The sequence below is a fragment of the Strongylocentrotus purpuratus genome, unplaced genomic scaffold, assembly GCF_000002235.5.
Source record: "Strongylocentrotus purpuratus isolate Spur 01 unplaced genomic scaffold, Spur_5.0 spur5_scaffold_10, whole genome shotgun sequence".
NCBI lineage: Eukaryota > Metazoa > Echinodermata > Echinoidea > Camarodonta > Strongylocentrotidae > Strongylocentrotus > Strongylocentrotus purpuratus.
The window spans coordinates 25,764,763-25,786,566 of record NW_022145595.1 but is presented as its reverse complement, the minus strand read 5'-3'; the positions used below and the strand labels follow the sequence as shown (position 1 = coordinate 25,786,566).

At 36.6% G+C, this 21,804-nt stretch overlaps 1 protein-coding gene across 2 annotated transcripts in view; it reads right to left on the bottom strand.

The window, feature by feature from the left end:
- The window catches only part of LOC580919 (stress-activated protein kinase JNK), a 50,310-nt gene that overhangs the window by 5,166 nt on the left and 23,340 nt on the right, over nt 1-21,804 (bottom strand). Inside the window, exons 2-13 of one of the 2 annotated variants that reach the window (XM_030979896.1) lie at nt 19,686-19,793; nt 12,955-13,145; nt 11,205-11,334; nt 10,249-10,446; nt 9,590-9,755; nt 8,884-8,955; nt 7,729-7,920; nt 5,863-5,987; nt 5,044-5,110; nt 4,449-4,481; nt 2,281-2,313; nt 16-129 (exon numbers count right to left, since the gene is read on the bottom strand). In XM_030979896.1, coding sequence (XP_030835756.1) covers nt 16-129; nt 2,281-2,313; nt 4,449-4,481; nt 5,044-5,110; nt 5,863-5,987; nt 7,729-7,920; nt 8,884-8,955; nt 9,590-9,755; nt 10,249-10,446; nt 11,205-11,334; nt 12,955-13,121 — 1,297 coding nt within the window. In that variant the 5' untranslated portion in view covers nt 13,122-13,145; nt 19,686-19,793. The remainder of the gene's footprint in view (nt 1-15; nt 130-2,280; nt 2,314-4,448; nt 4,482-5,043; nt 5,111-5,862; nt 5,988-7,728; nt 7,921-8,883; nt 8,956-9,589; nt 9,756-10,248; nt 10,447-11,204; nt 11,335-12,954; nt 13,146-19,685; nt 19,794-21,804) is intronic. The other variant, XM_030979898.1, reaches the window with a different exon arrangement.

The following is a 21,804-nucleotide window of genomic DNA, read 5'->3' as shown; positions in this document are numbered from 1 at the left end:
TGGTGAAATACATACCTAGATGGTGCTGCTCCTCATGCCCATTCTCTTTTGACATCAGATCATTCACAGGATCCAGGATTATAGAGTTGGACTGGTACATCGCATTCATCACCTCTTTGAACATCAGCTCTGTGAAATGGAACGAAAGAGAAAGTCGTCACAGATAACTATCTAAACTGTGGGGTGTTTCACAAAGATCTGAAGTTGAACTTATCTTTAATTTGGACGAAACAATTATGGAAAGCCGTTAGCATCTTTGAAAATATTTTGTTAAATTTATTTTACAAGGCATAACATGTTGAATTAAATCATTCATATTTTCTATTATCAAGGATATTTCATGTTCTTGATGAGGAATTTATGAAAAGTCTAAAATACTTGTATTTTTGCTTTTTGAATATATTGTATTTTAAGGCTACAAATGGCTCTCCATAAGTTTGAAGTCCAACTTGAGAGTTAAGTTTGACTTAGGATCTTTGTGAAACACCCCCCTGGTACCCCTAGATGACACCCTTCTGGCTCTCAGCAGACTATGTTGGACTGTGTACGTTACTCTTCTATATGATCTACCAAAATGCATCATCTACACATGCCTTGTATTCTCTTTGCTGAAGGATTGTGGGGATATGTCTGGAAGAACTGTATTGAGAAGGGTTAATTCCCATTTGGTCTACCGGTAATGTGTTTTGATTGGTAGGGAACATTCATCATCTTTTTTGAACAATAGAATGAAAACAGAAAGACATCACAGATACACCTCTCCACTTCTAAAGAGATATGTAGATTACACCCTCCTGGCTCTCTCACAAAACTAAGTACATATTGTAGGTTATTCTTTAAGGTGCCTTAAACCTTTCCTACAGGTTTAATAATAATAATAATATTCATTTGTAAAGCGCAATAACTAGGTTTCAATGAAAAACACTATCGAAATGACCCCCCCCCCCAAAAAAAAAAACAACAACAACAACAACAACAACAACAAAAACCAACAAACAAACAGCTGGTCTTTTTATATAGCAAGAAAGAAAAAAGTGTGTATGCACTGCACAATTCTCGTTTATACCCCCAAATGCCATGATGTCAATTTCATGCCCCTGTTTCAAATGTACTTTGGGAAAGCTTGTTGACTAAGGGCGTGTTTATGCTTAACCTTTTCTGGCCAGAATCAGGCATCTGTTACGCGTTTAGTTTAAAACACGGTTGCGTCAATGCTCACTTTTGTAGAATCACCGAAAAACGGCGATCACGATCGCTGATCGTAAACTCACAAAAAGATGCGTTTACAATTTGTAAACGCCTTTAAATGGGGTCAACGCACTGACCTCTAGTGGGTCTACGTAGCATGCACAGTGCAGGTTGCGAATCCAGCTGCAAGGCCAATTAAGGCCACACAGGGAGAATTGCCTGGAGGAGCCAGAGAAGTGAGCATAAACAGTACACCGTGGAACTGCGATTACGATGAGCGTTTACGATGTGCGTTTCAGATCGCTCATTCTACCTTCACAATCAAGCATAAACGCAGCCTTAGTCGCTTCCGGTCTACTTCATGCGGCTGTATCGTGCTCATCTGGTCTCGGCCAGTGTGGCACAGTGCGGCGCTACAGCGGGGCCAGCTTATAGTCACCGCCTATCTGTCTATATGCATTGCAATAGTTGGTTAGTGGTACCTTTCACCTCGTCTTTGGTTTTTTAATAGGATATGGTAAGTATTTTGTATAAACTGAATAGTCGGTTGTAATATATAGTGCGATACTATGAATCTGTTGTGTGCTGGTCGCAAGAAAATAAATGAAAAAACGTTCAGAGATATCCCTAGAAGAGAGAAAATCCAAAGATACTTTGCACAGCCTGCATCTTGGAAAAATTTTGCTCCGAAGGCAAGACAATTTCAAAATAACTGCACGATTGCGACTCTGTTAGCGGCAACAATTACGAAATGATGGACATGCATTCTGGAACTATCATGGACTTGTATACAAATCCAAGGAAGTCAGTAGCAGCAGTCAAGAGAGGAGTCTAGAAATAGCTTTCAGATACGTATATTGCACATGCATAATACATGAAACGCCTGCGCGCCGCACCCATGCACCGTACAGTGTCAGTCCCGTAAGTGGCTCAAAATTACATTGAAGAGTCGAACTACACCTGAGCATTTTGGGGTATTGGTAATAGTGAGAATTGTTATCCAATACTTGATATTGTGCTCAAAAGCCTGAAAACCAAGCATGAGCATATCACGCTTTTTTCTTGATTCCGAATATGAATAATGAAGCTTACCTTTCCACTGTTCCAATGTGTGCTCCCTCTCGTCTATTGAATGAAAGAAAAAAGAGTATATGCATCGCACAATTGTTATTCAATAGTTGATATTGTGTCAGGGTTGCCCAGCAAAATGTGACAAAAACAGGAAATACTGGGGAATACCGTGGAAATACTCAAAAAACAATATTTTAAATAATTAAAAACTCTTAGGACGTTTAGATTATTGGGCAAGAATCATTATCAAACACAAAAAACAATGAAATCAGTGATTCAATGATAGGTAGGGGGTCATACAAATGTTTGAATGATGAATGGGTATGTTGAAGCTATTGAAATGGGCAGTGGGAAATATAGTTTTGACTTTTCGAAGTCATTCAAATTCAATTCAATTAACTTTCAACAAATCTTCTTTATGAGAAATATATGACTGCATTGGAATTCATTGGAATTCTTGAAATAAACATGTTAAGTGTACACGTCCTGGTAATATTCAAGTATTCAGGACATGAATTGTCCATTATGAATGGTGAGGACAGACAGACAGGCCGAGAAGATAATAGAACAAGAATTACAATTTAGAGATCATGTCAAAATAGGATAATAGAAAAGGCAAAATCCATCCTAAAGAATAATCAGCATCCCTTGATAATAATAATAATAAAACTAATGATAATAAAAATAATAATAAAATAATAATAATTGTAATATAATGATGATTATAATAGTAATAACATTAATAATAATAATAAACACAACTACAACAACAATAACAACAACAACAATAAGAAGAATAATAATAAAATCGCATCATTTCAGTTTTCCATTCTAGGCAATCACTCAAAGAGGCACTTCTGGATTTGTGTGTATACATAGCAATTGTCCTAAATGTATATGTCCGTCCTATTGAGCAAAGGGACATGATAATGCCAAGCCCTACTTTGTATACATGGGAAAGGGTTGGTCTTCAGTAAATGACTTCTATAATAATTACAACAACAACAACAACAACAACAACAACAACAACAACAAGACCGATAATTAAAAGCACATTATTTAGGTACCTTTTATGGGTTCTAAAATATTTTTTAAAAGGCAGGGGGGGGGGGGTACATGTTGTGGTTTGTGCACTTTTGTATGGGCCATTGCTCCTCCTTCCCCCTAATCTACCAATGCTATAGAAGTCCCTGCCTCCCTTATAGTAATGTGTGTGTCTTCATCAAAGATGGGTGTTTGATTTTTTGATAAAATTTAGTTAGATTGCAGTTTGCTATTTCACATACAATTTCATTTCATTTCATGTACCTTTGTATGTCATTTAAATTTCGGGGGGGGGGGGGGCACAGGCCATTGTGCCTCCTTGCCCCTAATCTACCAATGCTATAGAGGTCCATCCCTTACACTACTGTGTATTATGTCAAAGATGGGCATTTGATTTTAACAGCTTGTAAACATTCATGCAGCATACAACAATTTGGATGGGGCCATTGTAAAAGGAGCCTGACCATTCACATTTATGTACTTTTCCATAATTCATATTTCATTGCATGTTGATTTATAACATTTCAAATTAGCAAATTTTCTTTCTATATGATATGGTATTCACTCATGTACATGTATATAGCGACAGGAAATTGACAGTTTATGGGAAACCAACAAGAGAAGGTGATGCAACATAACTTGAATTTGTGTTTAAAATATGAATAGTGTATCCAAACTAGCAATCTAATAAACCCATACAGTTATTGAAAATAACAACCAAGAAACATTTTAAAAGTGTTTAATGGTCAGATTGCTATGTTTGCTATTTTATATTACACAATTTCAATGGCATGCATACAAGTATTTCCCGTTTTTCCCTGGTATTTCCCAGTAGTTCCCACCCAGGGAGGAAATTGCCAACCCCGATTGTGCTCAAAAGTCTAAAAAAACAAGCATGAGCATATCATTCAGCATTCAGGAACCTATGTTATACAAGTATTGCTTTTAATAGGTTCCTCACATTCTACTTAATCTATTATATGAATTGAGAATCATTGAGATGTGCTCATTTATACTACAATTGTATTGTATGATTTTTTATTTTATATGTATGTTTATATTTTCTGTAAAATGTGGAACAAATAAAACAGTTTGAAACTTGAAACACGTTCTTCTTGGTTCCAAATATGAATTATGAAGCTTACCTTTCTCCTCTTCTATAGGGTGTGAAGTCCCGTCTATTGAATTAAAGAAAAAAGTGTATATGCACCGCACAATAATTATCCAATAGTTTGATATTGTGCACAAAAGCCTGAAACACAAGCATGAGCATATCACACTTTTTTCTTGATTCTAAATATGAATGATAAAGCTTACCTTTCCACTGTTCTAATGTATGACCCCTCTTGTCCATTGAATTAAAGTCAAAAGTGTATATCGAGGGTTCAGTGACTCAAAGACGTAACTCCATATTTTGCTAAAATGAGTATTCGATAAAAAAATGTTCAGAAAAATGTGGGCTTTCGAGGAAACACAAAGACTTAACTCCACCCAACACCCCATTGAAGTCAATGGATAGTGAAACAGACTTAACTCCTTAAGACCCAGTGCTCAGTGACACATAAACCACTTGTTCTAAAAATGGCCAAAATGGAGTTACGTCTTTGTGTCACTGACCCCTCGATATGCACCGCACAATAATGATCTAATAGTTGATATTGTGCTCAAAAGCCTGAAACACAAGCATGAGCATATCACGCTTTTTTTTTCTTGATTCTAAATATGAATGATAAAGCTTACCTTTCCATTCTTCTAATATATGATCACCGCCGTCGTCTATTGAATGGTCATAAGGAATTGGAGGAGGCTGTAAATAAAAGAGAAAAACAACATGACTTATGAGAAGTGTGCGCTTGTAAAATGGCAACTGGCTGGAATGCTCCCCAGGGAGTGGAAAATGTGCACACATTGTTTGCAAGTAAGCCTGAATCCGATGACCGGGGTAATAATATATCTGTAAAGCGCTTAGGCACATTGAAGGATCGGTGTATTGAGCGCTATATAAAAAAAAAAAACGGAAAAAAACGGAATGGAAGAGGCAATCGTAAATCGTAAGAAAAGAATACCAAAGCAACCCACGACTTTCATGTCCTAAAAAAAAGACAGTTGAGGCCTTTCCTTTACAAAATTACACCACTTGTGAAAACAAGTTTTGTTTTACTGGAATATGAAAATAAACATCAGCATGACAACAGGTAGCTTGTAACATAAACAGTCAAACCAGCTTTAGTGATCACCTGTTTACAAAGACCACATTTTTTGTTTCCCTTGAAAATGGTTTCTCATTAAAACATGTACTAAAGAAACCTGTCTATAAAGACCATGTTTTGTATTTCCCTTGGGTGGTCGCTATAGACAGGTTTGACTATATTTCATTTTTTCAAGATTTGATCAAACTTCAATTTTTCTTGGCTTCCAGAACAGAGAAGTTGCACAATCAAAGGCTTTATAAAAATCACTTTTTAAAACCATAACAGTACAGTTAAATATGCTAAACAATGACCTGAAAAATCAATTTGATCTCCCCTCAAAATAATGGTATAGTCCCTTCATACTTACTCCATACACTTCTCCTGGGTCAAACCATACGTTGATGTAGGGGTGCTGAAGAGCTTCATCAACTGATATCCTCTGTTCGGGGTCCACGATGAGCATTTTTGAGAGCAGATTTCTGGCTTGTGCAACTGTAATGGAAAAGATATATACATACTGTTACATAAATCTGGACAATTCTCAAAGTTTTTTTCAGTTAATGTTTAAGCTGACATTAAAATTTGTTGGGAAAGTCACTGGCAACAATACAATAAAATCCTTTCAACATGACTACCAACCATGAGGACATTAATCCCTCATTTCATTGTCAATATATCTTATTCCAACATTGTGGGAACAGTTTCATATAAACCCATGTCGTAGAAATGATTAGTTTGTATTTAAAGGCAATAAACAACACTTGCAACATGGCTAACTATGCTAACACTAAAACGCTGTGCGAAGAGTCTTTTTCTCATGTCACTCTCTCTTACCACAGGTTGGTGACAGTGGTTGGATATCTATTAGAGGTGTCGTGGTCCAGTGGATACGTCTCCGGGCTGTGAACCACAAGGTACAGCATTTGAATCCCTGATGCAACACTTAAGTTCTTTGGCAAGACATTAATCTACAATTTGCCACACTCCACCCAGGTGAGGTAAATGGGTAGACGTCAGGAATTAATTCCTTAAAATGCTTGAGCGCTGTTATGGCAGCCATGCTAAAGCCTGGGTAATAATAATGGAGCACCAGAACCTAGCCATCCTACCATTGCATATGATTGGCTCAAAAGGAACTTATACGTCATGCGCTTGTCATAAATATTCATGATACGCACGCACGCAGAATCTGGTGTGATAATTTATAAAATAATGAGATTTCATACAAAAATTACAAGTGCAAAGCTATGTTTACTTAAAACAAATGGCATCTCGAGAAAATTGAAAGGCTTACCGTAAACGAATGACTACCCAGGTCGTAACTTGTCCATAATCATTGCGACATACTGGTTAGTCCAGAATCTGATCGATTAATTTTGTAATCTCCACCAGCGTAAATATTCAAATATTAATATGCAGCGCTAGGATGGCTAGGTTAGGAAAAAAAGATGAGTACTGTCAAGAGTTCATACTCATTCATTATGGTGGCAGCGGTGGGATAAGAACCCTTGCCATTAACATTAAATCAATGGCTATCTGTGTCTAAAACCAACCACACACTACACCAATATGACTACGATCTAATTTTGGAATAATTTGCAAGAGCATTTGTTAGGAACATGTAAAGTCTTAATGACCAAGAATCTGACTAGTCATATGATAAGAAAATTTAATTTCAAGGGATTTCATGCTTCCTTGGAAGATGAAAAGCCGAATCGGCCCAGTATTTAGTGAAGCTAGTCCAGTAGTGCAATTTCATATAAAGCTTTTATTCTGATTAGAAGAGTTCAATGCACTAAAATCCTGGTTGTTGGTATTCTTATCATTACTAAGGAGCTAAATCGGAAAGATGACGTTTGTTTAGATTTCCTATCTAATACAATTGCCATTTTCTTCAGGAACGGATCGCAGGACGATCGTATAGTGTGTGCAGAGGAGTGTTTCACAAAGATTAAGATTGACTTTAAGTTGGACTTAACTATGGCAGGCCGTTCATGCCACTATTTTCTCTCATCATTTACTGGCAGTGGTTTCTCAAGGGACGTACCAATCGTTGTTACAGAATTTACACTTTTTAATACTTTATTATTGTAGGAAAAAATATTATCTAAAGATCATAATTGAGAGACCAATGATGCGAGCAACTAGTAGCATGAATGGCCTGCCATAGTTAGGTCCAACTTAAGTTGATCTTAGTCTTTGTGAAACACTCCCCAGTTGTGAGGTTACCTACCACACAGTTTGGTCTTCTCCGTACTGCTCTCAGCTTGGTAGAAGAGTTCATCAGGGAACAACATCTCAAAGGAATAGCCCGGACACTTTGTCCTGTTCTCAACGTACTGCTTGACCATGGGTTGGAGTCTGCTCAGGAAAATGTCCGTTGGGGTCCCTAGGAGGTCAGCGATCTTGTTCCATTGGTCAATGTCTGAAGGTCAGTCTCAGGGTCAAGGAAATAAAAGTGTTGTTCATTTCATTAGACTTCTCATCCTTTTCTGGTAGATGATTGCTTCAGAATATTATTCCTATTAGTTGATAATATATAATTTCATTCAAACTTTCACCAGTCTACTTCTCTGATTTTCTGCTTTCCTCTCTAGAGCAGTTTGCTATCAAGGTTGAATTTCCGTTTAAAGCCCCGCTGCACTAGTTTGGTCAGGAGGGATTAGACCTCCCTGCAAGGTCACTGACAGGTGGTTATCTCATCAAATCAGCTCTCAATTAACATAAGAAAAAGTGCATCATGGGGGATCAACGGGTACCACTTGGGCATTGTTTGCTATATAGAGGGCGCAAGTAGCTATAAGTAGTGCAGTGGTGCTTTAAAGCTTCTCTACGCAAGATCTTTCCATATTGAATTACCAAAAGCAATAACTCCCAATTCATCCCCTATGACAAGGTACACTAAGAGAGATTTGATCAAATGAAATTGTATTTGAATTGCATGAGCTCCTTGTTTCATAATCATTGATCTATTAACAATTTAAAATTTTGGAATTCTCTCCCCAGAGATATTCATGATTCTACACACTTTTAACTCTTTTAAATACAAAATTTAAAAATCCTTCCGTCTATTTTGTTATTGTTATATTTTTTATAGGCAACTGTTTAAACTTGTATGTATCTTTTAATAACAGGTACTGCCTCGTCAGAACCTTACGGTTTTATTTGCAGTTTCCCCAATTCATTTCTATTGATTAACTTTGTATAATTCAGGTATATTTGTAGACATGATTCCATTTTGTATGTGTTCTCTGTTTTCTATATTGTATATAATCAGTATTTTCTGTTTTTTATGGATTTGAATTGAAATAAAGCTTGAGACTTGATAAAAACACATGCTGCTTTTCAAGTTGATGTGATTTTGATTTTGATTTTGGTGAAAGGATACGATCTGAGCCGGGGAACATCACTTGTCCTCTGATCATCTCACCAAATATACAGCCTATGGACCAGATATCAACTATACAGCAGAGAGAAAGAAAAAACTTTGTTACCATCAAATTGAAACAAGTGAAAAAGAAAGAAAATCAATCCATACAAACATCAAAAGTATCTCAAGAGCTGGTAGTCTGCCAGTATGGAGGTTGGTCTTGTGCCACCCAATCCTAACTGATTCTATTAACTCTATTTCACATTGCGAATCCCTTCTTCACTTTATTCAATCACTTTCTTGAAGTCTATTCTCACTGGAACTTGGAATCGTATTAACTGAATCAAATCTACCACAGTTTAGAACAAATCTTTTGGTAATGTACTCATTTCTGCAGTTTTGCAACTTTTGAGACCACAAGTTTACAAAATGTTTATAATCTGTCAAAAGGCCACATTATATTTTTGTAATCACATCTCAGTCCAAAAACAAAGATAATGCTTTTGGTGGTATAGGGTAAAACCTCAAACAATGATCATCAACTATTTTATTTGAGAAGAAGGCACGTCACTTCCTCATGTATTCCAGGGACCTACAGCTCTGAAGGGATTATATTTGAGGAGTAATGCAGCGCCAACAGTACAAGTTTTTACTGAGAACATTCTTTACGTAAGACCTCTTAATTCCAAGTATCACTAGAGCTCCCTCATCGTTCTAGACTCACCGTTCTCCTTGTAGCCCATGCCTAGGATGACCTCTGGTGCTCTGTAGTACCTGGTAACGACGTAAGGGGTCATCATGAAGCTAGTACTAGCTGTCCTGGCGAGACCAAAGTCCAGGATCTTCAGCGAACAGTCTGTCTTTACTACGATATTGCTGGGTTTCAAGTCCTGTAGGAAGATAGCAACAAAAGACACACTCAAGATGCAATACATGAAAAGCCTTCAAACTCTCTGATTACAGAGCCACAACAATAACCTAGATCAGTCACTTTAACCCCTGCCTGCAGGAACCTGGTGATCCCTGTATTAAAGCCCATGGGTACTGGCAAATTTAGAAGTCATAGAGTGAAGTTTCACATTTCTGGCTGTATCTACAAATTACTGATGGAAACTATGGATTCTCTGATTACGATGAAAGACTTCTCAAAGCACATATTAAAATTGTTGTGACCATCACATATGGTTTATAACATTGGTCAGATATATTCCTCCCACATATTTTTATTTCACTATCAAAGAGTAACGTGACAGGTTTGTCCTTAATTAAGTGACTAACCCACCACCTAGATAGTCCATTAAATTAGCCCATCTTGAGGGTGCAGTTAAGAGGGTGCCTTTCATTACCAACAGCATTAAGCACATATGGGACTGGCATACTTACTCTGTGGATAATCCCTGCACTGTGTAAGTGTTTGATGCCACATAGCATCTGATAGAGAAGGTAGGAGATCCTCTCATGGTCCAGGTCCATCTGAACGACTTGGACCAGACTAGCGTCCATTAGTTCCATCACTAGGTAAATATCTGCAAAGTCATCAAACGTCCGCTGCGGCGTGAACACATTCAGGAGACCAATAATCTGGAAGAATGAAGGAGAGAAAATAATTTTCAAAGGTTTTTTCGCAAGAATAAATATACATGTAATATAATGCCACTTAAAGATAAAGTTGATTTCTTGTCCTGCAATTGCATTGTGAAAGAAACGGTGTGGAATGAATCAGAAAACGTTGATCATGCATCTGGCATATAAGTATTGGTGCATAATAACAATGATAACCCTCACAATTTTTTTCTTCACCTCTTCCCAGAACTCAACCCTCTCTTTATAAAATACAGACCTGGGTATGTTCTATTATATATTGAAGTCCGTTTAGAAAGTACATACATATTTTTGAAGCAAGGCCATGAAAATTAGTGTAATTTACATGGTATATAACATGTGTTAACAACAAAATCAAATCAAATATCATAGTTCATTATACAGTATATATTGTAATAATGTATGGTTTTATATGTCATTTTAATTTGTGGATATTTGAGTGGAAAAATAAATCAAATTAAATCAAATCAAAATCAAACACTTCATTATGAGTAATAAATTACCCTTAAATACATGAAAATATTTGACATGAAAGCACTGTTCAAGATTTAAGTCTGTGAATCCATAATATTAATCAGAAATCTTCATGAAATGTTAGAATATCATTACTGAAAGACAAATCAAGGCAGATCTTTGTCTAGTACATAGAAATATTCCTACAAAACAGGTGTTCTGCAAGGTACCCAAATCTCTTATTTATGACGATGGGGCTTCCCCTTTCTTTATTAGTTACTTACATTTTTATGATTGCACAATTTCATGAGGATATACTCTCTGTACGCTCGCTTGGCATGCGTCACATTCTGGAACGGTCGACTTAGCTTCTTGATAGCAACACTCTGGTTTGTGAGGACATCATATGCAGCTCTGAAAAACAAGAAAATGCAGAATGGAAGAGTAAAGGATTTGTGATTCATTATAAAAAAAGACAAATGATACAGACCTGTCTTGATGATACTTAAAGCCTGTCTGCACTAGTTTGGCCAAGGGAGATTAGACCTCCCTGCAAGGTCACTGACAGGTTATCTCATCAAATCAGCTTTCAATTAACATGAGAAAAAGGGGATCAGGCATCGATTAGGCATTGTTTGCTATATAGAGGGCGCAAGTAGCTATAAGTAGTGCAGTGGGGCTTTAAGATTAGAAAAAAGGATTCACATGCTTTTGGAATATATCAACATGACCTACAATACCATTTAGACTATAGACACAAATAGTTCATTCAAGTAACTACAGTACAAGCTCTACCCAATTTAAAATGAACAAGTCTAATTGAAGTACTACTGTACGTGATGACAATTTCAGGAATGGCATGAATATTTGATAAATGTTACCCTGCTGTAGTCATGGTAATAGTAATTACAGAAGGGTCAATTACTTTGGTATTTAAAGTAGCAGTAGCAGTGGTGGTGGTAATGGTGGTGTGATGAGTAGGGTATATGTACATGTAGGTGCTGTGGTAGGGTTGGGGCTATAGCAGCAGTAGTGGTAACAAAACAAATTACAGAAAGAAGTAGTAGAAGTAGTCAGTAGGAGTACAAACCGCTGAAACAGCAGTAATACAAGATTGAGTTTATTTGATAACAATCATGACAAGTGCGTACAGGTAGTTGCAGTTGTTTGCAATGAAATCAAGAAGGTTAGAAAAGGAAGCTGTTGCTACCTGATGAAGAGCAGACACATGAAGCAAAGATATTACCATCAATTTTGAAGGGGAAACAAGCACTTACAGGATTACGACTTTGCCCTTCATCATGAGTTTATTAATTCATATCTAACTTAAGCACATCTGTAAGCTGCAGTGGAGGTAGTGGTTTCCAAAGCAACATGAAAAACATCAACTATCAAAATCAAAAGAGGAGTAGAAGTGGCAGTAAAAAAGATAGCCAATTGTCGTAGTCGTAATCGTTGTCGTGGTGGTAGTCAAAGTCGTGGTAGAAGTACATGTAAAAGCAGTAGCAGTAGTCAAAGTATAGAAAACTATCAGCATCAGATAATGTAGAACGGGTAGATAGAGTATTTAGCAGTACTTTGTATGTAGCAGTCACTAGATTAGAAGAAGATCCACATTCCCGATGGTAATGATCATTAAGGTAATTAGGCCTGTCTTCATCAGCTCGAGATTGCCAAGTAGCCTGCTATTTCTGATTTGGGAAATAATCCCAAAGTTACAAATATCGTCTTCATCAGCTCAAGACTTGACCTCGAAACTTGAAACTCGAACTCGAGAATTTAGCTTGAGATATTTTGCTCAACGCATAGTGTGAGTCTTCGGGCTATTTTGCCAAATAGCGGAATATTTTGAAAACTAGCCCAAGATATCTTGAGATGATTATCTCAACCAAATATTCCGCTAATGGCAACTTTGGGCTGATGAAGATTAACTGGATAATTTGCGATTGGGATAGTAACTTCAAATAGCAGGATATTTGGCAATTTCGAGCTGATAAAGACAGGCCTATTGTCGTACAAATAAAATCTACTTACACGACTAGACCTTGGGCGCCGCTGCCAACACTCTTGAGGTTCTTGTATCTCTTGAGGATCTGGAAATGTGTATCTCCAACAGTGACATGGTAGAACTGTGAGTTGAGTTGATGATAGTTGAACTGATGATGGTTAGGCTGATGGTGGTTGAGCTTGGTGCCTGCCATCTGCCTGGAGCGTATTGGCTGCACCTGAAAAATAAAAGAAAAACAAATAGGTCAAAGTTTGTTTTATTTCCAGAGAATCTGTTATGAAGATTCCTCTTCTTCTTTACTCGCTACAACCCTATGTCCCATGTTCTATGAAGTAAATCATTCTCCCCAAGATCAATTCCACTTTCAGAAATCCCACTCCTGAAGCTACTTATTCACAGAATCCTCCTTCTGCCCCTAATCCTCCTCCCCTAGATTTTTCCAGTCAGTGTAAGAATTTCCAAACCATTCTTCCTAATAACATTCCTAATAACATGACCCAAGAAGTTCAGCTGCCAAGCTCTTATATATTATTCAGAAGATTACTTCTGCTATAAGAAAGAATCTGTACATTGTAATATAGAAAATCTTTCTAATGTCCATGTGTAAAGAATGCACCTGATATAAAATTTATTTTTATTTTTATTTAAGCTATAGCGTACAGAAACTCTTTACAATTTATGAAGAGTAAACTTGTTTTTATGTGTTTTTCTCAAGAATCTGTAATGGCACTGTTATAATTGTTGATCAAGCAGTGTTGTTCATGTCAGAAAATGTAAACAACATCATTAAAAAAGTTGAAGGCTGCACCCAAAGTAGAGCTGCAAGAGGGCCATGCATGTACATGTATATTATACAGGGTGAGGTAATGTTGTATATTTGTTCAGAATGGCCCCATTGTCCCCTTTCTCTGCATTACCCGACTGTTCAGTCAATTCCTCTCGCTGATGTATGTTATTACTATCTTACACATGTGATGTAAATTTTGTTTGATCCATTAAAAAAGTTGTCCTATTTTCAGTTTCCATATATTGTGTACACACTGTAAGCTGACACTTGAACACGTACATACTACACAGGTGCATGAATGATCAACATGATCAAGTAATTCAAATACTCATTTAACAAACTATAAGTTTTTTTTTAAATTGTACTAGTGGAATTGGAGTAACATGACAATCTACATGTAGCTTATATTGCAGAAAACAAAGACCTATATTCTATTAAAAGAAGGTTTCATAATTTTTTTCAAGCAGCTTACATGTAGATCGAATTCACACATATTAATCTTGTCAGAATGCTGATCTACTATCTGCTCCTAGCTCAGAGGTTGATTGCAACAGAGATTGACACATTTCTGTTTTCTACCACCCTAGTACACTCTTGCAGTGTCATGCCACTTCATGTCTTAATGTTCCCCTCCCAGTTAGTTCTTGGTTACCCTCTTGGTCTGGTACCTTCTACTGTTTCCTTTAAACAAATATTTCAGCAGTATAAGACATTTAAACTTTGAATGCCAGTGAAATTAGCCAATTTAGAATCAATTATCAAACCACCTGTAAACAGAGTAATGAAACAGTTTTAATGATCCTATTATGAAACCACAGAATGAATGGTAGCATAAATTGAGAAATCTAAAAAATATAGTCATAAAACAGTAACCAATTTGCAGAAATCAACTTTTTATCAGCTGTTTTACAACCAGAACGCAAATAAATGGAATCCAATGAACCCTGTGCAAAGGGTGTGTAAATAGAGCCAGCATCCTACAAACAGGCACGCTCAGACTAGGCTCATCTTCATCATATCGAGATTGCCAAATAGCCCATTTCTGATTTGGGAAATAATCCTGAAGTTACAAATTGCGTCTTCATCAGCTCGAGATTTGACCTCAAAACTTGAAACTCGACCATGAGAAATCAGCTCGAGATATTTTGCTCAGCATTCACGTATAGTGCGGGTGTTCGGTCTGGTGAAGACGCACCGGACAAATAGCTGGATATTTTGCAAACTATCCCAAGATATCTTGGGATGCCAATCCCGACCAAATATCCCGCTGATTGCTACTTTGGTCTGATGAAGTGGCAAATTAGCTGGATAGTTTGCGATCGGGATAGTTCAAATAGCAGGATATTTGGCAATCTCGAGCTAGTGAAGACAGGCCTACTGAGATTCAAAACGGTGACCAAGATTACCACGGCGCCAAGAGGTTGACATGTGGGAGACGGAACTTCTATTAATGATTTCCCTTTTCTGCTGATCCTTGGGGTACGTCTCTAACATGCAGGGTACATATATTTAGCATGCGGGTGATTGCTAGTCTTCATAATCCAGACCTTCGGGTAATACATACTGATTACCCATATACCGGTACCCGGGCCAGTACATGTATGGCATGTGTGCGCTTTATTTATTTATTTGTACATTAATTCAAACAATTCAGTAGCTCATGATTTTTTTTTTAATGTGAACCTTTTTTATACTCATTTTGATTCAAAGAGCTAAAACCTGTAAATACACATGTCATACACTAAATTCAATGTAAATACACATGTACATATGTATGATATGATTTGCTGTGGGCCTAAAACAGAAATATGTTACTCTTTCTTACATTTTTGCTTTTAACAGTACTTTCCAGAGCTTTATACACACACATATAAAACATACTAGCTCCTATATGGTCTCTTTCTCCTGATTACTTCAAATTTTGAATGATATTCTTCAGAAAATTCAATTTCACTTTAACAAGCAATGCATTAATTTATGTAAGACAACCTACACACAAGCTTTAATTTAAACAAAAACATGGACTCCTATTTGCCATTACCAGGCTTAGGCATACCCATAGTCTGTCTAGTACATGTATGTTTTGGGGAGTAGGTAAAAACAAAGTGTCTGAATTTTCAAACTATTACAGTGTACCTCACAGACACTCTACATGTTCATGTAGACAGTGCCCTTAACACTAATGTTTTCATTTGCTTTTCTACGGAGGTCCATGAACATTTAAAAACAAATGCTGATTTACAACCAGGAAGAATATTACAGTCAAACCTGCTTAATATTAACAGACAACCTTTACAGAAAGACCATCCACCTACACTGTAAATGTTCATAGACCCCTCTTTCAAAGTCCCTTTATTAATTTATCTTTATATAATAATATATTTCAAAGGAACCTGTATACAAAGACCACCTGCCTATGGAGAGTTGGAGACCACTTGTCTCCCTTGAATAGTCTTTATAAACAGGTTTCACTGTACAGTGAAACTGGCAGACAATCCCCCTGTCCACACACAACATTTTCCGCGATTAGGCGTGATTAGCTACACCGTTTTGCGATAGTGATACCGTTTCGCGATAGTTTTACGATGAAATTGTGTGTGTGGACGCTCACTAATGATACGTCATATAACGAAATGCAGGTTTGGGCATCGTTTCGAACTGAAACTCAATAAAGATTCACGCCTTATCACGCCTAATCACGGAAAATGTTGTGTGTGGACAGGGGGAGTGTAACTAGTGTAACTAACTGGGCGGGGCTTAACGTGATCTCGAGCGAAAGGAGACCAGACCTCTCATTTCCGCTTCCATTTCATGACCGCAGTAGCAAACTGCGCACCTATACAACATTTCGCTGTAGAGTTTCAGGATTACTTTCTTCTGTGTGTGGACATCCTGGAATTTATACGATGATTATTTATACGATGTTTCTTGTGTGTGGACACTCTGAAATTTATACGATGTTTCTTTATACGACGTTTCGTTATAGAGTTTCGGAATAAATTGTTTTGTGTGTGGACACGCTGTTAGTCTGAGTGCCTTATCTATCTGATTAGAGTCTATCTAAAAAAACATGCTACTATTGATTAGTTAATCAGCGAATGTCTTCTGATTGTATATGTCTCAGTCATTCACAATAGGTTCGTAATTTTCAGAACATACTATACATCAGAGTATCATCAGGGCTCGACTAAACTAGGCACCCAGGACCCATGGGCACCCCAAATGTAATTCCAGGCACTCAAACTGTAAAGTGTAAACACACATATTCAAAACACAGAGTGTATGGAGTCAGACTCTGAAAATTTAATATGGACCCCCCCCCCCCCTTTCCAAAAAGTAAACATGGATTCCTGGTATTTTTTAAACCTTATGTAATGTATGCTACATGCACTAATTATTTGTAATTTTGTATTGATACTTTCTAGTATTTCATGTTAAGCATTGTTTTTTGTTTTAAGTTGTTTTTTAAAGATTTTTTTTTTGTTCATGTATTTTGTATCTTGCAGCAGGGCTTCATCGTAAAGCAGTTTTTCAAATGAATGAACTACCCTGCTTTTTAAAGAAGACATGAATAAATAAATAAATAAATGTCTGATATTTATACATCTACATGTAGTACAGTTTAATCAAAATATGTATACAAATCTAATGGTTACTTTATTCACTGCTTTGAATATGTTTATTATCATAATCCTTTAATTTTTCCTGTAAGTGTATGTTTCCAACATAAAAAATAACTGGAGAGGAATGTTATCTATGCATATAGGCAAACGACCATTCAGTTTAATACACATTGTACAATTTGTTTAGACTTCCGGCATCATCTACTTTCCCCTTATGTTGCAAGAACATATATTTGCGCTCACAGTAACACAAATGAATGTATCTTGGTACTGGACGGGAGGGGAATTTTTTATTTCCCTTCAACAGGAAGTGAATAAATTCATAAATTGCATGTCCCGTTTATTTCAACATTCAGAGAACATGTACACACAAACTAAAATGACACATGTGCATACATTTGTTGTGAATGTGAATGTCTTTTAAGAATTTTTATTTTTTAATTTTTGTCTGCAAAGCTGTACTTATTTCAAAGAAATGTATTTGTTTCTTGTTTCTTATCTTTTTTATTGATTATTCTCCCCAAGACATTCAAAGAGCAAAGTGTTAGCAGTCAAAACAAACATGTTTGCCTATTTCTTCTATTTCCTTCCGCAAAGAATGCTAAGAAAGAAAAATCCCCTAACCATAATCTGTTTCACTTTGTTTTCTCTCTCTCTCTGTCTGTGTCTCTGTCTCTCTCTCTCTCTCTCTCTCTCTCTCTGTCTCTCTCTCTCTCTCTGATGTTCCATCTTGCCATGATCATTATCAACATCATTAGTGCCATTATAAGAATAACGAATAAATCAATAAGCAATTTCATTTGCTATTTCTTTTTTTTGCTTGAACGTTACATACACTGTACATCTTGTTTATCATTCCTGCTTTCTCTCTCAGTCTCATCCTTTCCTTGTTTTGTCCTTTTTATTCTATCTGACCAATTTGAATTTTCGAAAGCCCGTTTTTCAAATAACATCACTTTAAAAACATTGCTTTTAAAAGGACGCTACTCAAGCTGTCAAAAGAAAAATCAATAAGTCCGGACTCGAGGCTACCAACCCTGACCCAAGCTACCTGGTTTGATAATGATGTTTACTTCTCTCCTACTTCCTGAATTGATTTGATATCGAAACGAAAGTTTGACTAGTGAGCACTGCGGCTTGTTTTAGAAGTGCTTTTTATTTTCAGCGACTGCCTTGCCCTGCTGATCACTCCCTCATTATTGTGGTTAACCACACTTGTCAATACAGAGTGGAGTATTTGCCAGTCTGGGTCGACTGTACACCGATGCAGGTGTGTGGGACTAACCCGGATAAACAGTCAACATGTTTTTATTCTTTCGAGATGTATTCTTTTCTTTTCAAATTCAATGGACGACTTACAAGACTTACATTGTTCCCCTCTTTCGTGAGAATATATTTATTTGGTCCCACTGCACAATAGGAGAGCAAAATAATTTAAAGGCTGTGTGCATGTAAAATTGTAAATCTTATAATTATATTTGGTCCTAACTGATCCAGAAATGAATAAATACAATCGTGTTATTTACATGTGAGGCAATTGTAGAATCAAAGACATATCTGTTCCATCAGATACAAAAATAAAATAAAATATAAAGAATAATAAGAGTATATACATGTATGTCCAAGACTAACCATAACAAAATAAGCCCTGTAAAGAAATCTAAATGTAAATCACGGACCATTTAGACCTCCATATAAATTCAAGTTTCCCCTTTCTTAATTAATTTTATGTTTCTTTTACAGGGGATTAATCTATTATCATCATTAATCATTAATTCATACTTTTGAATTTCATACGCAACAACAGCATGTACATGTATGTAAATGTAAAATTGTGTACACTACATGTAGACGTAGACATACTTGGACATCTACATGTATATGTAACCAAAGGATGTGCAGATTACGCCCTATGCAGGAACTTGATAATCAAAGATTGGTTTTCCGCTTAACCACGATTATTATAGACCAGTCTACTAAATCTGCTTTTCCCTGAATGAGAATCCCCTGGTATTAATTAACCTATTACCATTAAATACAAGTTGCAAGTTAGAGTAATTTTACTGCCTAAAAAGAAATGTTTCACTTGCACATTTGTATGGGTATGATCGTGAAATAACAAACAGCCCACATACTCCTTACGCAAGCACTTGTTTGGCACACCATACCAGTGTCTTCTTCCCTCTCCATAGATGTTTGTACAAACATACTGAATGGTTCCCTTTACCTCGATATACATGTAGGTCATAGTAGTGATCATACGAAGCAAGGTAGGGGCAAAATGCTTTGAAGCTCCTCGGTTTGAAATAGCTTCAGGAGTGAAAAAGTAGTTAATGTCAATACTTACACAATGAGAATGAGTTTAAGTCGTGAAGAGCAGCTCAAATGGCTGCAAATTTGCGTAGGTCTACAGATCAGCTGGAAATTGGCTCGTCCTCTCTCAAACACAAGCTATCTGAAAGACACAATGACAAAAACATTTGCTGATTGTTAGAAACACACCAACAACGCTCATCGATTATGGGCAAAGGAAAGATAGAATACAGAATATACTGGGTGGTTGTAGATTCACTCATATGGCATAGTTAAGCTATTCACTTTTATTGGGGGTCTCTTGGAAAAGTTTCAATAAAGTCAACATAGTTTGAACTTGATCATGGTTTAAAACACTTCCTGTATTATCAAATGTAATAACAGACTCAAAATCCTTTGTCGTTCATGTTATCTGTTTTGGCTATTATCTGCAAGTACTTACGTGTCTCCCCTGCTGATAGTACATGTACATAATATGTTGACATTAGTGTATTTTTACATTCCTGACATAGTACAGGTTTTCTGATAGGCATGCGGTATGTAAATAATAATCATTAAATATTCACCTCACATCACATGGGCAATTATTGATCAGGTGAGGTTAATCCACACCTACACAATGAATAACATCTAAATAGCACTCATTACAAATACATGTGCATACAATATCCCTGCAATCAAGGAGCATCAAAGATATGAAACATGTATGTCTAAGTATGGTGTCTTACAATTAAAAACACATTGATATTGTAAATGGCACCTTTGTTCTTTTCCTTAGATATATATATATATGCGTAGGCCATGCAATGTAGATCTACTGTCATATATAGAAGCAAGATACACTATATACTGTAGTCTGTACATATGTACAAGGCTACAAAGCTGCTTTGTTCTCTTTTGTGCAAATACAAAGCTAAAGAGAGTGACAGTCTCTTATAACTCAACTAAAATATACAAAATTGACTATATTCCATATTTCCCAACTGATTGTTTTGGCTATTAATCCACTTTCTACTTAAATTTCAAAATTCATCCACCTATTTATAACATTACTTAAATTTCAAGCATTCAAGCAATTCTTTTTACCCGTATGCATGTACCAAAGACCTAAACATGTACCAGTAAAATATTTATACTTGTCAAATAGATGTAATTTTCAACATTAACACTGTGGTTCATGTATAAAATACATGAATTGATGCCTTACTATTGTACATAAAAGCAGGTCACAAGCTCATCAATAAACTCCACCATCAAGCAGCATTAACCTTTCCCCCAGGCTGCACTACTTAATAATTAAACATCCCCTGACAAGGGCGACAGAGCAGCGCATCGTCACCAGCTACCACTAGCTGCAACAGCATCCACAGTGTAGCTTGTGGGGGACGCAGTGGCACACACACTGTTTGCAGAGCCTGAGCTAACAGAGCAAATATAGACTGAGCTTTTTGGATGCATGGGCACGCATGTACACACGCTTTGCCACATTTAAATAATTTGCTCCATGGTCATCAACAAAATGAGGCCTCCGCACTGTACGAGGAGGAGGAGGATGTTCCACATCGCATCCTTCTCTTTCATTCCATCTATTACAAAGGATAGTGGGATGGATGTATGTTGTATCTCTCCATTATCATGTTTTAGTCTCATGCATATATTCCTCTGTTGCTGTATGTTGCATTAAATGTAAACGGTCTCATGTATTTTAATGTGGACTTTCTATGAACCTTAATATGATCATGACAAGCGTTCTCCGTGATTGCGTAAACCACACACATGCACACAGATACACACACAGACGTACTGTACGTGTACATATCCGTATTTCCCAATGCTTTCGATCCCCATCTATCTCCCTCTATGTGAATCCTCCTCCGTTTTTGGCTATTACGTCATTCTGTGTTTTATTGTTCAACCTGCACTTGGGCCATTTCAAATGTACATGAACATCACAAATGAATTAATTATTTTGTTATTTCTATAACCCATTTTCCCAAGTTTACTACACATATTAGTTCATGTAGGTGTCTGTGCAATCTTAACATATTTCATTTCTGAATCTATCCCTATTTGTTCTATCATTCTCATCATGACACAACATGAGAATCCTTCCCCTTCCCTTCAACAATATATGCATGTTCTATAATTTAACT